The sequence below is a fragment of the Salmo trutta genome, chromosome 7 (genome assembly GCF_901001165.1).
Source record: "Salmo trutta chromosome 7, fSalTru1.1, whole genome shotgun sequence".
In the NCBI taxonomy this organism is placed as follows: domain Eukaryota; kingdom Metazoa; phylum Chordata; class Actinopteri; order Salmoniformes; family Salmonidae; genus Salmo; species Salmo trutta.
In genome coordinates, this window is record NC_042963.1 from 26,328,767 (window position 1) to 26,344,198 (window position 15,432).

Genomic DNA, 15,432 nt, shown 5'->3' on the forward strand with positions numbered 1-15,432 from the left:
TAGCCCTTGGCAACGCAGATGCTCGTTGGCGCACGCGAGCAGTGTGGGTGCAATAATTGAATAGCATGGATTTCTACATTTATTTTGCAACACTCACTCAGGCGATGTGTCTGGTCTGGTCAGCATGTAAGAAGAGTGTAGTGTGACATTTGGGTGAAATTTGTAAACTGAAACTCTTAATACATGACAGTATCCAACAAACAACTGAGATCCAGAATACACAGTGAGAGTCTATATCTAGGGCCTTACCTTGGCCGTCCTGTAGATGCTGACAGCATTTTCAAGATCGATGCTCTGGGAGCAGATTATCTCACAGTGTCTCTGTAGGGCCCCCAACTGAAAAACGTTGGCCGCTGAAAGCAGCTGGGGAACACCAACCACATAACAAAATACAGCAGATTAGACAATGCTACAAGTTCTCAGGCCTGTGATCCATTCAAAGCCTTTTTTGCCCAACAAATCAAGCAAATTATGTGATTTCAGTATGAATATGTGAACAAAAAAAAAACATTACAATGAGTGAGTGATTGACTGCTATGGTGAACTTGGTTGTAGATTAGTACAAGGACCTCTGAATGGCATACAGTTTGGCTCTATTTCAATGTCTTAGAAATCTGTCCTCTCCTCATCTACTCGCCTTCATCTGCACTGATTGGAAAAAACTTGACAGGATTTAACCTGATCAGTGCCTTCAGATCAGTGCAATGAATGAAAGTAGGCGAGGAGAGGATGCATAATTGGGAAGGAGTCTATGTGTCTTTCTATGAGCATTTCAGAAACAAAATGGCTGAATTCTCACCTCCAACAAGTCAGACACGTTGGTCTTCAGTGACTCTGTCCCTCCGCAGTACAGGTATGACATCATCATCTGGACAGAGGTCAAATAAATGTCAGATTTACCATCATCCAATATTCCATCAACTCATTGGTCATACTCTGCTATATTTCGATGTGATTTCAGATCATTGGTTAAAGGAAAGGGAAGGATAACAAGAATAGGAAACACATAGAGAACTGTTATATTGCCTATGAGGAAACAGTTTGGAGTAAAAGGACATGGTACCTAAAATTGTTTTGGAGTCTAAAGCCCCGCCAAGCTAATGACATAAATTCTGGGATTCTCTAGTCAATATGGGGCTATGTAGACACACATAACTAAATATCTACATGATACTCAACAGTGAGAACTAAGATTCAGGTTGAGAGCTCATTATCTGATTCAGTTACCTGGAAGACGTTGTACTTGACGTCACTGATCTCAATATCTTTAGTTCCGTCTGGTCCTGATGAGGCCAGCAGAGACTTGAACCTGCGCATCACAGAGAAAAGTTCAGGTTAGACAATGGTCATCAATTGTCAACTCCATGGTTGTAATTATTTCAAACACATATTCAACAACATTTCCGTAATCCCTCCTCTTGCCAATTCTAAACAATATCCTCCCCTCTCCCCTACCCTCCAACATGAACATTATCTGCATGAACATCACCTCTACCCCTCTGCCCACCCCTCTCATCCTTCTGCTAACCCCTCTCACCTTTCCTCACCCATTCTCCCCCCTTACTCTTCTCACCTGTCTGAAGCAGTGATCAGCAAGACTTTGTGGGCGTAGAAAGGTTTCCCCTCCACCAAAAACGTCACATCTGACATCTCCATGTTATTCAGAAAATGGGGGTCTGGAGGATCAGAAAAAAAAACTTTGATTTCAACTAATATCCATTCCCTTGCAAATAAAAACTAAAACAATGAAAAACTAACACAGGAGTCGTTGGCCGGTTTCGGTTATGTTTGCTTGCACAAGAAGAAATTTTTTATACAAATGTTTCATAAAATGTCATTACATTTTCTGTTCATTTATTACATATTTTTGAAAGGAACAATGCATCGATCAACATTTCTATAAATGCCCCAAAGTCAGCCAGCTAATTCGTTTTCAACTGTAGTCCCAGTTAGATAAAAACATTTAAAACAGTACACATAGAGCTGTTTAAAAAGTTTAGACATTAGAAATTACATTTCTTAATACAAATTCGAAATGATTACATTCAAATTCAATGTCTGGTTGAGATAATATCACTCCATAGTAACGTCTGTTTGCACAAACATAATTAAAAAGGAGATCTCCATTACCCAGCTGCGCTGAGAGGGTGGCCTTCATCTCCGGAATGGCCGGTAGTGGAGCCGGGCCGAAACAGTGGCTAAAGATGGCTGCAAGCTGCTGGGTGATGGCATCGTTCTGAGAGGGAGAGAGGAAACTGGTTAGACTAGATCCAATAGCCTACGCATGAAAAGAACAATGTATTACATTACTGTTATTTATTTATATTTGCTTGTTCATTTCCTTCATTTTACCCTTGTTGAGTTGTTCGCTCATGTGGCCCTACCTTGGTGGTTCGTAGAATGGTGAACATGAGGGGTAGGCCCAGAGAGACTAGCTCGTGGCAGTAGTCTTCCTCCCTGATGGAGGTGAACTCTCGAAGGAGGGACAAAGTGACCGAGGCCCTAGACTGCTGCTGGGCCACTCGCAGAGACTCCAGCCACACGTGCAGCTTCCATGGGACACCTGGACAAGTCACATTACACATGATGATAAAATAAGCAGAAAGGACATTTCCACATACTATACAGTACCAGTCAAAAGTTTGGACACACCTACTCATTCAAGGGTTTTTCATTATTTTTACTATTTTCTACATTGTAGAATAATAGTTAAGACATCAAACCTATGAAATAACACACATGGAATCATATAGTAACCAAAAAAGTGTTAAAAAAATAAAAATATATTTTATATTTGACATTCTTCAAAGTAGCCACCCTTTGCATTGATGACAGCGTGGAAATTCAGCTTTACAGCGTGATTAAAATTTAAAAGCAATGTTCCCACATTAGCGGAGATGGTAAACGTTTGTTATGTCGGCTCAATCAAAAATGACCTTAAAATGTATATAGCGGAATCTGTAATGGTTTTATAGAGGGTTATGAGATTTCCATCCATAATGTGACTATTTGGATGATGATGAATTGATGCTTAACACAGCCTCTTTTATGTCACCATATTGAGGCGTTTTACACATTTTCTATCTGTGGTCCCATTCCCCACTCACCCAGTGCCCGTAGCTCCATGGTGACATCCAGGTAGCCGTGCTCGGCGCTGTAGTAGCTAGCCTCCTGAAGGGCCTTCATCCTGGCCTTGCACAGCCGCGGGATGCTCCCCTCAGACGGGCACCCAGGGGATGGAGGAGGCAGGCTGGGGAGAGAGCAGGCGTCCTCCCCTTCCACCCCTTCAGCTAGGATCTCTTCGAGGGAGAGGACGTCCTCTTTGACCTGCTGGGGCTTGGTGAGCAGTTTGCGCAACACGTTCCTGTTGGAGAGAGAGAGAGAGGGGGAGGGAGGGAGAACGAGAAAGGGAGAGAGGGACGAAGGGAGGGCAGTAGGGGGAGTAGATGATAGGGAGGGCGAGGGAGAGAGAAAGAGAGAGTGAATCAGTGGAGGTTGTTTAAGGTTTACTTGGGCAAAAGCTATCATGCACATATAGCTACATTGATGGAGTCCGCTACACATAGCCACAATTTCCACTCAAAGTTCCATGAAATGCAAAGGTATAGTTTCTCTTAAATTATATAATCTGTCACAATTATACTGGCATCCACATGTTGAGTCTACATCCTGATCCCCTAACACACACACACACACACACACACACACACACACACACACACACACACACACACACACACACACACACACACACACAGTGAACAGGTGGAGCGCTCCACACTCTTCAACAGTTGGTTTCTGACAGATGGGCTATGAATGGATTGAAGCCCCTGATCCCACCCCAACACCCCCTTAAACACACACACACACACCCTTCCTCTAACCCCCTTATCCCATATGCCAGGGGTAGTAAGTTAAGTATATGACAAATAACAGGGCTAGTACGGTTAACATAGGCTACATCTGACTACTCTCAAGTGTTTCTTTCCTACCCTTACTTAGAATGACAACACATTATAGGGAATTCCAATTCCATAGTGTTGCTTTCACTTATTCAAACAATGACTTTTTACACTACTGAGTCAAACCAAGCCGAGCCAAACCAAGCTGTAAAGCAGTACTGAGCTGGCCTGGTTACGCATTCGCTATAGTTGCTGTGAAAAGAACATATCTGAGCCAGCATATTTTGGTTGGTACAATAGTGTGATAAGGGTTCTTCAGACGGTCCTCCTCGTACCTGTGTCCGTGCGCCGCGGCGTGACTGAAGCAGTTCATGTCCTCATAGAGTGATGATGTCAAAGCGTTGCCATCATGGGTCTTGGACAGAGGGTCTGCCCCCCTGGTGAGGAGCAGGCTCACCATCTCATAGTTCCCTGGAGACAAGGAAATCAAAGGGTTAATAGCGCAAAATGGATTTGTGCAACTCTGATCTGACAAACACAGTGAAACACTTTTGAATTAGAATCAAGGATGATAAAATATCACACTTACAATATATGACTTACAGACTTGCTAGTGTATATATACAAACACTCACGCACATACTTGTTGGGAGCCTACAGACTGTCACAAGCTGTGTGTGGATTGTGTGTGTGTGTGTGTGTGTGTGTGTGTGTGTCCCTCTCTGCAGCTTCTCAGATATCTGTGTGGCTTCTCAGATATATAACACAGGAATGTGTTGCCCAGAGGCTTCTAAACACCCAACCAACACCCCCCCCCCCCCCCCCCCCCACACACACCTAACGACAAACAGTGTTCATTCACTCCTAAACACTTATTCCCTCCCTAATTCCTTCCATCCCTTATTCATTCTCTGAATTCATTCCTCACTATCCCTCCTTCAGTCAATCTCACACTCCTTCCCTCATATTCCTCCCTCGCACTAGTAACTGACCTCAGTAAGTTAGAGCCAGGTGAACTTCTGTTGCTGTACAGAGTTACTGTACTGAGCAGAGCCCTATTCTACGAATTAGGTTTGAGGAGTTAGCAAGGTAACTTTTGTCAACTGAGTTCAACTCAGGATAAGTAGTAACATTAAAAGTGATTCACCTTTTAGCAAGGAAACGAATCATTCAGAACTAATCTGCTCCGGGGCAGACTAACTCAGGGTTTACTCTATTTATCCTGAGTGAAGTGTCGGAGCCGTGAGTTGAGGACCAATGAAATCAGATTCCCTCCCTCTCGCAAAGATGGTGTCATCATCGCCTTCTTTTTAATGTAATTTGAGGAAGATGGCAGATTAAATATTTTATTAATCAAATGTGGTTGTTTTTTGTGTTAAATATAGTCATGTTAAAATACCTATCACATGACACATTTAGAAATGACAGAATGCATTTGAAACTTCAGCACAGTAAAACGTTTGCATGACTTAATACAATTATTTTATCGATAGGAGTGAGAAAAAAGGTGATTGTGCTGTCGTGACTTTACTTTCATTAATCTGATGACTGTTATTTATTTAATCCACTAACTATGTTTAATTGTTACCCAATTTAATTAATCATGTAAAAATGTACTCATTAGGATTTGGGGCATGATGAGGTTGTTTAAAGAGTTACCATCTCCCGAATTAAACTCTACAAGGTTTTAACCAATAGCATCCATAAAACAGTCAACATATTAATCATAACCTCTTATCATATCATATCCTTCTGAACAGTCAACCTCCAGCATCTGCAAAAAACCCAGCCTTACTCATGATTCAGTACTACACAAATTGGTTTAATTATTTATTTACTAGCTAACTAAATAATAACAGGATAACATACATACTTAATACATGAGACCCTAGCAAACTTTTACAATATGGTGGCTTCTACACAATGCCATGGAGAGAGAGAGAGAGAGAGAGAGAGAGAGAGAGAGAGAGAGAGAGAGAGAGAGAGAGAGAAAAATACACTTATTGTCGATACAGAACTATTCTCACAGTAATCATATAATTTGCACACAAATCGCTGCCCGTTTGGAATAAGAAATCATTAATGCATTTACGTGTGAGTGCCTTTGTTCGGTCGGAACCAGCCCTCCTTAGGAAGGTTGTTGGCCTTTCAGCGGCAAGCTGTTTGGCTTTGATTGTCCGAAAGTGGTCTCCCCTTTCCTGTCTTCTACTGTTGTTCACTCTGGAAGATAGCTAGCCAGCCATATCGACGGTTCCCATTGGTGATCAGCGTAGTAGGATAGTCTCACTTAGATTCGCTTTTCTAGATATTTGACTCAAGACAGCTAATTGTCAGAGGGGAGTTAGTTGTGCCCCTCGTGTTGGTATTCAGGACTTGGACCACGATGGACATGAGCTGCAGCTCGCCATCTCTCTGGTCTAAAGGAAGGTGAGTTTATTTCTTCACCTTGTGTTGTGGTTCAAAGTTCAAACCATTTCAAACATGTAGCTCCCGCCTCACGTTTCCTGGTCTGAGATTCAGAGTTTAAACCCCTTTAGACGTGGGCTGCAACTCCCCATCTTTCCTGGTCTAATGTTAATCTCTGTGGGCAACCCTTTTATGCTCTCTGGCTGAAGGGCACGGTTCCATCAGGCTGACACGCTCTTCTGACCTCACTCATGGTGTAGCTACTTACTGTGCAAAGTTTATAGGAGATAGAATCTCTTATACCTCCTATAATCGCATTCATAGCTTAACAAAAATACTTTAATCATTTTTCATATTACATGCACAACGTATTAGATGAAAACTTTACAGATAAATGGGATATACTTTCCAAGTTATAGTATTTCGTCCATACAATTGTTTATGACATCACAAAATAAAAAACAATATGAAATTAGTTTTCTATAGCTCACCACTGCCCCTTCCCCACATTCTTAAGTTAGAATTATTGTTCCAGTAGTCACTTTGACTGTGTTAGAGTTTCGGAGGGAAAAACCTGTTAACAAAGGCATTCCTCTGGAGGATTTTACTGGAGGGGGAGAACGAGCCCCCCTTCTCCTATAATTTACAACAGGGTGTGAACTGTCAAACCAGCCAAGTTCCCTCTCGCCTCTTCTGTGGGTGAGAAAAGGTCTGGATATTGTCAACCATTGCCAAGCTGATCTGATCCATTGTGATCCTCACAGGACAGTCATGACAGTGCATTGATAAGCACACCAAAGCACAACAAAGACGGCATTAACGATACGTAATAAAATTAAGACGGCAGTCTAACAGCCTATTTCACACCATAGCCTACTGAATTTGTAAGGTAACGTCTTTCATTTTGATTTCGACACAAATAAAAATGTAGCACTGACTCGCCCATGGATTGATGTTTCAGCATCGTCTCAATGAAGAGTTCGGCGTTGGACTAGCCAAATGTGACATGAACGCGCAGTTACAAGCCCAACTTGAGCAGGCTCGAGTAAATGGCGGGTGAACGTTCAATATCCACCTTCGTAACATGGATAAAGCCTGAACTGGAATGTAAAGCTGACTGAAGCTGGCTAGCTTTAGAAAACTTTAGATCTAGCCTCCATCGTAGTATACCTCTCAGGTCTGACATACATTTCCATCACACACTTTTGAATGCTTGTGTGTAGGAGTGTATTTGTGAGTGTTGCGTGAGATCTATTTGTGGTTTGTGTGTATGTGTGTGCGTGCTTGTGAGTGTGTGTGGGCACGTGTGTATGCCATGTGGCTGTGCCCGCCCATGCTCATGTGGTCCTCACCTGCTGCAGATGCCAGCTGGAGAGGGGTGTCTGCTGTGCTCTCCTGCCCGTTTCGGACGGCTGCCCCTTCCACGTTAGCCCCTGCATCCAACAGGAGCTGCCAACACACACACACCACACACACACACAGGGTAAGGGTTAGGCACAACATATTCTAATCTACAGTATACACCCTGTCTGTTGAGGTGGAAGAAGGTGAAGCAAACCACGGCAAAATTATGATAGGTGTTTCTGTGAAAAAAGACCGGGATGCCAAAAAATGCAGATTATAAAGCGGTAGTTTGGGTGCTGATTGGCTGAAATGTGTATATTAGACAATATACCACGGGTATGACGCAAAAACATCTCTTTACTGTTTCATTGATGTTTGTAACCCGTTTATAATAGCAATAAGGCACCTCTAGGGCTTGTGGTATATGGCCAATATACCGCACCGCCTTAGGCCTTATTGCTTAATTAAAAACCTGTGATTATTATTATTTGACCATGCTGGTAATTTATGAACATTTGAACATCTTGGCCATGTGCTGTTATAATCGCCACCTGGCACAGCCAGAAGAGGACTGGCCACCCCTCACAGCCTGGTTCCTCTCTAGGTTTCTTCCTATGTTTTGGCCTTTCTAGGGAGTTTTTCCTAGCCACCGTGCTTCTATACCTGCATTGCTTGCTGTTTGGGGTTTTAGGCTGGGTCTCTGTACAGCACTTTGAGATATCAGCTGATGTAAAAAGGGCTATATAAATACATTTGATTTGATTTGTACTGAGATTGACTTTTAAAGGTGATTTCTGCCTGTGCCAATATCTGTAGCGTTTAGAGCGAACATGATCTCCATGAACATTGAAAATTGTATATTCAAAATTGTCTTTAAAAGTATATCATTGTGTGCAGGTTGCTAATCTGCATTGAATTGAATCCTGGCCTTTGAAGTGATTTTTTTTCTTCTTTTTTTTATTCCCTTTCTTCATCTGGAACTACATAAGGTGGGCCAATTAACCTCGCTTGCGTCCCACCTACTCAACAGCCAGTTGAATCCCGTGGCGCGTTATTCAAATACCTTAGAAATGCTATTACTTCAATTTCTCAAACATATGACTATTTTACACCATGTTAAAGACAAGACTCTCGTTAATCTAACCACACTGTCCGATTTCAAAAAGGCTTTACAACGAAAGCAAAACATTAGATTATGTCAGCAGAGTACCCAGCCAGAAATAATCAGACACCCATTTTTTCAAGCTAGCATATAATGTCACATAAACCCAAACCACAGCTAAATGCAGCACTAACCTTTGATGATCTTCATCAGATGACAATCTTAGGACATTATGTTATACAATACATGCATGTCTGTTCAATCAAGTTCATATTTATATCAAAAACCAGCTTTTTACATTTGCAGGTGACTAGCATGTGACTAGCATTCCCACCGAACACTTCCGGTGAATTTACTAAATTACTCACGATAAACGTTCACAAAAAACATAACAATTATTTGAAGAATTATAGATACAGAACTCCTCTATGCACTCGATATGTCCGATTTTAAAATAGCTTTTCGGTGAAAGCACATTTTGCAATATTCTAAGTAGATAGCCCGGCATCACAGGGCTAGCTATTTAGACACCCAGCAAGTTTAGCACTCACCAAAGTCAGATTTACTATAAGAAAAATGTTATTACCTTTGCTGTCTTCGTCAGAATGCAATCCCAGGACTTCTACTTCAATAACAAATGTTGGTTTGGTCCCAAATAATCCATTGTTATATCCAAATAGCGGCGTTTTGTTCGTGCGTTCAAAACACTATCCGAAAGGGTAAATAAGGGTTACGAGCACGACGCATTTCGTGACAAAAGAATTCTAAATATTCCATTACCGTACTTCGAAGCATGTCAACCGCTGTTTAAAATCAATTTTTATGCAATTTTTCTCGTAAAAAAGCGATAATAGTCCGACCGGGAAATCGTTTTTTATTACAAAGAGAGTGAAAGTAAAAGCATGCTATCCCCTCATGCACGAGCCTCAGTCTGATGGCCCTCTGATAGAGCACTTGCCAAACGCGCTAGTGGGTTTCAGCCTGGGCCTGGAATTACGTCATTCAGCTTTTTCCCGGGTTCTGAGAGCCTATGGGAGCCGTAGGAAGTGTCACGTCATGCCAGAGATCCCCTGTTTTTGTTAGAGATGATCAAGGAGGGCAAGAAATGGTCAGACAGGCCACTTCCTGTAAGGAATCTTCTCAGGTTTTGGCCTGCCAAATGAGTTCTGTTATACTCACAGACACCATTCAAACAGTTTTAGAAACTTTAGTGTGTTTTCTATCCAAAGCCAATAATTATATGCATATTCTAGTTACTGGGCAGGAGTAGTAACCAGATTAAATCGGGTACGTTTTTTATCCGGCCGTGCAAATACTGCCCCCTAGCCCCAACAGGTTAACAACAGTCTTTTCAGTCATTCCTACCTGCACCACAGAGATGTGACCGTGCAGCACAGCGAAGGTAAGAGCCGCCCAGTGGCGACTGTCCGGGTGGACAGAGGGTTGCTTGGAAGAACAGACAGGCACCTAGGCAGAAGAGACAGAGGGAGAAGAGGTTAGGTATCAATGTCATGATAGATGTTTACTGTAATGCATTGTTCACAGCTGCACATTTGACATTTTTCATGTAGGGCTCAATTCAATATATAGTGCTGAAGATCTGCATTGTAGCGAGATTGACCTTCAGCGATACGGATTGAATCGAGCATTTAGTCTTATAGTCCTATTCAGAGTGACTTTCAATCGGTACATTCTACTGAGGTACAACAGGGCCAGACGGTCATGGCAGGCCCTTGTCAAATTAACATCTGATTTTACTTTTCATAGCAGGTTAGGAGAATTTACACAGCAGGTTAGAAGAATTAACGTAGCAGGTTAAAAGTCACGACCCCAACTATCATTTGGGTCATCACTCGTGTCTTGTGTGATATACGTGGTTTATTGATAACAACTCTGTTCCCTACTATAGGTAGTTGGCCGCCTAGTGATTGCAACATTGTAACTCTCCGACGTGAATAGTTGGCAACGATGTTTAGTTTCCAATTGCTACACAATAAGCTCAACTGAAATGCAACAATTGCGCATGATACACAGCCTTGTTTTGTTGACCTCAAGAAGGCGTGATCTTGAGGCCGACTTTACTCTGCTTTGGAGAAAGAATTCCCTCTCGGAGAAACGGGGATAATCAATACAATCTTTTCTAATTTTGCCAAGTTCGGGTACACTTAGCTGACATTTACCGGCTAACAGAAACCCTGCTCAAGAGTAACCAATCAGAGCAGAGGAAAAAAGCCTTACCGCCACGTCTAGGTTGGCTCCGGCATCAATCAACATCTGCACCAGAGCTTCATCTCCCGATGAGCACGCATACATTAGAGGGGTCATACCCTAGATAGATAGATAGATAGATAGATAGATAGATAGATAGATGATGTAATGCTTTAGAATATGATCTACCAACTGCAGCACGTTAGACCTCAACTCAGCAGTTGAGTTCACACAAAATGAGCACATCCACACACCTACCTTCAGCACTGTAAACACACACACACACACACACACACACACACACACACACACACACACACACACACACACACAGCACCCCCCGATCCCACCTGACACACACCCTGCTCAACCCCTCACTCTCTCTCAATACCTGGTCATCCATGCTGTTTACCCCGTCAGGCCCCAGCAGGTCGATGGCCTGGCCAATCAGGTCGGTGCGTCCACAGTTGAGCATGCGGAAGCCCAGGTCCAAGTGAAACTTATCAGTGGCCGCCTTGGAGTCCAGACGCCTGAAAGAACTAAAACAACACTCAGGCCTGGGGGAGAAACAGCGGGAAGGGGAAAGACAGAAGAAGATGAAGAAAAAGAAGGACAACAGAAAGAGAAGAAGGGAGAGACAAATGGAGGAGAAAAGGGTTAGCGTTAGGTTAGTCAGTGTTCATCAACCACATAATGTAATGGGTGGAGCAGTTTAATACCTTAACAACGTTCCTTTGAGTAGGATGATGTCTAGACTAGACATATGGTGTTAATCTAACTAGGCTGAGACCTTTTAAAGGGGACAGAAGTTAAGTTTTGATGACTGATAAAGTAATGTGTTGATGATTTAACTAGCTAATTTGACAGGAGCAAAATATAAGTGAGAGACATCTTTAAGCCTTTCCTCCATCAGCTGATCTACTGTAGGATCAGGTCCCCTTTGTCTATGTAATCTTATTCATTGTGATCAAAAAGCCAAAACTGATCCAAAATCAGATGTATGGTGCAGCTAGCAGTATTAGTGTTTACTGCCACGACCTACAGGGTCAGGAGGAAATGAACATTCAAAATTTGACAACTTAATTTGAGGCAAAGGGCATTTCAATAGACTTTTAAAAAATGACTTACTACATTGTCCAGGACATAGATTAAAACAAGTAGTTGCCACGGAAAAACTGGGATAAAGTGGAAAAGTAGAATAAGTGTGGAGAATAACAGTAGTGTTCTTGCTGACACAAGCACACTAATACTCTATATTTTAGCATATTGTAAGGAATGAGAAAACTTACATTAGCTATTGTGAAAGACCAAATAAGTTCTATAGATATGTAGAACTTTCCACTTTAATTTTGAGTGTGACTCCAAATCCAGACCTCCATGAGTTGATAAATTGGATTGCCATTGATTATTTTTGTGTGATTTTGTTGTCAGCACATTCAAGTATGTAAAGAAAAAAGTATTTAATAAGATTATTTCTTTCATTCAGATCTAGGATGTGTTGTTTAAGTGTTCCCTTAATTTTTTTGAGCAGTATATTTAAACTCAGTTTTTCACAACTCCTGACATTCAATCCTAGTAAAAATTCCCTGTCTTAGGTCAGTTAGGATCTCCACTTTTTTTTAAAGAATGTTAAATGTCAGAATAATAGTAGAGAATGATTCATTTCAGCTTTTATTTCTTTCATCACATTCCTAGTGGGTCAGAAGTTTACATACACTCAATTAGTATTTGGTAGCATTGCCTTTAAATTGCTTAACTTAGGTCAAATGTTTTGGGTAGCCTTCCCCAGCTACCCACAATAAGTTGGGTGAATTCTGGTCCATTCCTCCTGACAGAGCTGGTGTAACTGAGTCAGGTTTGTAGGCCTCCTTGCTCACACACTCTTTTTCAGTTCTGCCCACAAATTGTCTATTGGATTGAGGTCAGGGCTTTATGATGGCCATTCCAATACCTTGACTTTGTTGTCCTTAACCTGTTAGGGTATAGGGGGCAGTATTTTCACGGCTGGATAAAAAAATGTACCCGATTTAATCTGGTTACTAATCCTACCCAGTAACTACAATATGCATATACTTATTATATATGGATAGAAAACACCCTAAAGTTTCTAAAACTGTTTGAATGGTGTCTGTGAGTATAACAGAACTCATTTGGCAGACAAAACCCTGAGACAGATTCTGACAGGAAGTGGATACCTGATGTGTTGAATTGACTTTAAGCCTATGCCATTGAAAAACAAAGGGGCTGAGGAATGTTTTGGCACTTCCTATTGCTTCCACAAGATGTCCCCAGCCTTTACAAAGTGTTTTGAGTCTTCTACTCTGAGATCTGACCGAAGAAGGGCCTTGGAACGGTGATGGCCCATTAGACACCTGGCGCGTGAGTTCATGTTGGGTACTCTCATTCCGAAACGTTTTAAAAGAGAACCCAATGGTCCGCCTTGAATTTTATTCATGTTCTGGTTAAAAAAGGCCCTAATGATTTATGCGATACAACGTTTGACATGTTTGAACGAACGTAAATATATTTTTTCCGTTCGTGAAGTGAAGTGCGGCTGGCTTAGATCATGCGCTAACAACACGGAGCTTTTTGGACATAAATGATGAGCTTTTTTGAACAAAACTACATTCGTTATGGACCTGGGATTCCTGGAAGTGACATCTGATGAAGAGAATCAAAAGGTAATGGATTATTTACATAGTATTTTCGATTTTAGATCTCTCCAACATGGCGGTTAGTCTGTATCGCAATGCGTATTTTTCTGGGCGCAGTGCTCAGATTATTGCAAAGTGTGATTTCCCAGTAAGGTTATTTTTAAATCTGGCAAGTCGATTGCGTTCAAGAGATGTAAATCTATAATTCTTTGAATGACAATATAATATTTTACCAATGTTTTCTAATAGTAATTCATTATTTTGTTGCGATGACTTGACTGCCGGTTATTGGAGGGAAACGATTTCCTCAACATCAACGCCATAGTAAAACGCTGTTTTTGGATATAAATATGAACTTGATAGAACTAAAAATGCATGCATTGTCTAACATAATGTCCTAGGAGTGTCATCTGATGGAGATTGTAAAAGGTTAGTGCATAATTTTAGCTGATTTTATGGTTTTGGTGACGCCTGTCTTTGAATTGACAATACAGTACACACAGCTATTGTCAATGTACTCTCCTAACATAACCTAACTTTATGCTTTCGCCGTAAAACCTTTTTGAAATCGGACAACGTGGTTAGATTAAGGAGATGTTTATCTTTCAAAGGGTGTAAGTTAGTTGTATGTTTGAGAAATTTGAATATTGACATTTATTAGGTTTCAAATTTGCCGCTCTTGAAATGCACCTGCTGTTGATAGGGTGCGCCACGGGTGGCACGCTAACGTCCCACATAGCCCCAAGAAGTTAAGCCATTTTCCCACAACTTTGGAAATAGGCCTGATGACTGATGTCTTGAGATGTTACTTCAATATATCCACATAGTTTTCCTACCTCATGATGCCATCTATTTTGTGAAGTGCACCAGTCCCTCCTGCAGCAAAGCACCCCCACAACATAATGCTGCCACCCCCGTGCTTCACGGTTGGGATGGTGTTCTTTGGCTTGCAAGCCTCCCCATTTTTTTTATTTTGTATTATTATTTATTGAATATTCGAAACATACAATATACTTGCAGTGAAGCCGCTCAATAACTACATCATACCAGTCATCCAACAGATTCCCATTCAGAGTGACACACAGAAGCATCCAGGGTCAATGCCCTGCTGAAGGGCATGTTGACCGATCTACCACCAGGCCAAAAAACGTGAACCCGAACCCTCCAAAACCCCCCCACAGTTCCCCAAAAGCTGTCCCTCAACCATTTGAGACCCCTCCCACAGCCCCCCATTACATTTGCAAGTTAACTTCGTTCAAACTATCAAAGAACTATCAGACCTAGAGCTCTGAAACTTTAGAAACCTGTTCTAGAGCTCAAGTCGATAGTGCATGGTGAGTACGTGGCTCTAGAAGGTTCTCAGACCGAGAAACAGCCTTGTACATTTGCAATAATTTCAATTCATTTTGACCATCGCGAAAATGACAACATTTAGAAAAGTCCCAGTCGCAAGACTAGGTGCATTGAAACCTCCTCGGCCCATAGAGACGGACCCTAACGTTTCTGTCCGATAGCTCATTCTAGGGCACCGTAGCAAAGCCTGGAAAAAGTGGATTTTCAGCACCAATTAAGGTCGCTGCTAGGGCTCCGAATAACCTATCGAGCCAAAACTCAGGATTCGGGGTCGCCTCAGCTAGGCCTACACATAATGTCAGAACTGGACCCACAGCTAGAACGTAACTATGTGTTTTATGGTTTAAACAGAAGGCGCTGTGAATTTTGGGCCTCCCCTGAAATATGTGATAGTTGGCTTCTAACCGGGTTGGACAAAGTGGGTTTGGTGTCAGGTTGATGTCAGAATGATATCTTATTGACT

At 41.8% G+C, this 15,432-nt stretch overlaps 1 protein-coding gene across 2 annotated transcripts in view; it reads right to left on the bottom strand.

The window, feature by feature from the left end:
* Positions 1-15,432, bottom strand: part of abtb2b (ankyrin repeat and BTB (POZ) domain containing 2b) — a 154,496-nt gene that overhangs the window by 1,962 nt on the left and 137,102 nt on the right. For both annotated transcript variants that reach the window (XM_029758478.1, XM_029758479.1), the window contains 12 exons: positions 11,354-11,519; positions 10,993-11,082; positions 10,120-10,221; positions 7,661-7,757; positions 4,238-4,373; positions 3,108-3,364; positions 2,385-2,563; positions 2,131-2,236; positions 1,574-1,676; positions 1,228-1,309; positions 800-868; positions 250-363 (listed from right to left, as the gene is read on the bottom strand). In XM_029758478.1, the coding sequence (XP_029614338.1) occupies positions 250-363; positions 800-868; positions 1,228-1,309; positions 1,574-1,676; positions 2,131-2,236; positions 2,385-2,563; positions 3,108-3,364; positions 4,238-4,373; positions 7,661-7,757; positions 10,120-10,221; positions 10,993-11,082; positions 11,354-11,519 (1,501 nt within the window). The remainder of the gene's footprint in view (positions 1-249; positions 364-799; positions 869-1,227; positions 1,310-1,573; positions 1,677-2,130; positions 2,237-2,384; positions 2,564-3,107; positions 3,365-4,237; positions 4,374-7,660; positions 7,758-10,119; positions 10,222-10,992; positions 11,083-11,353; positions 11,520-15,432) is intronic.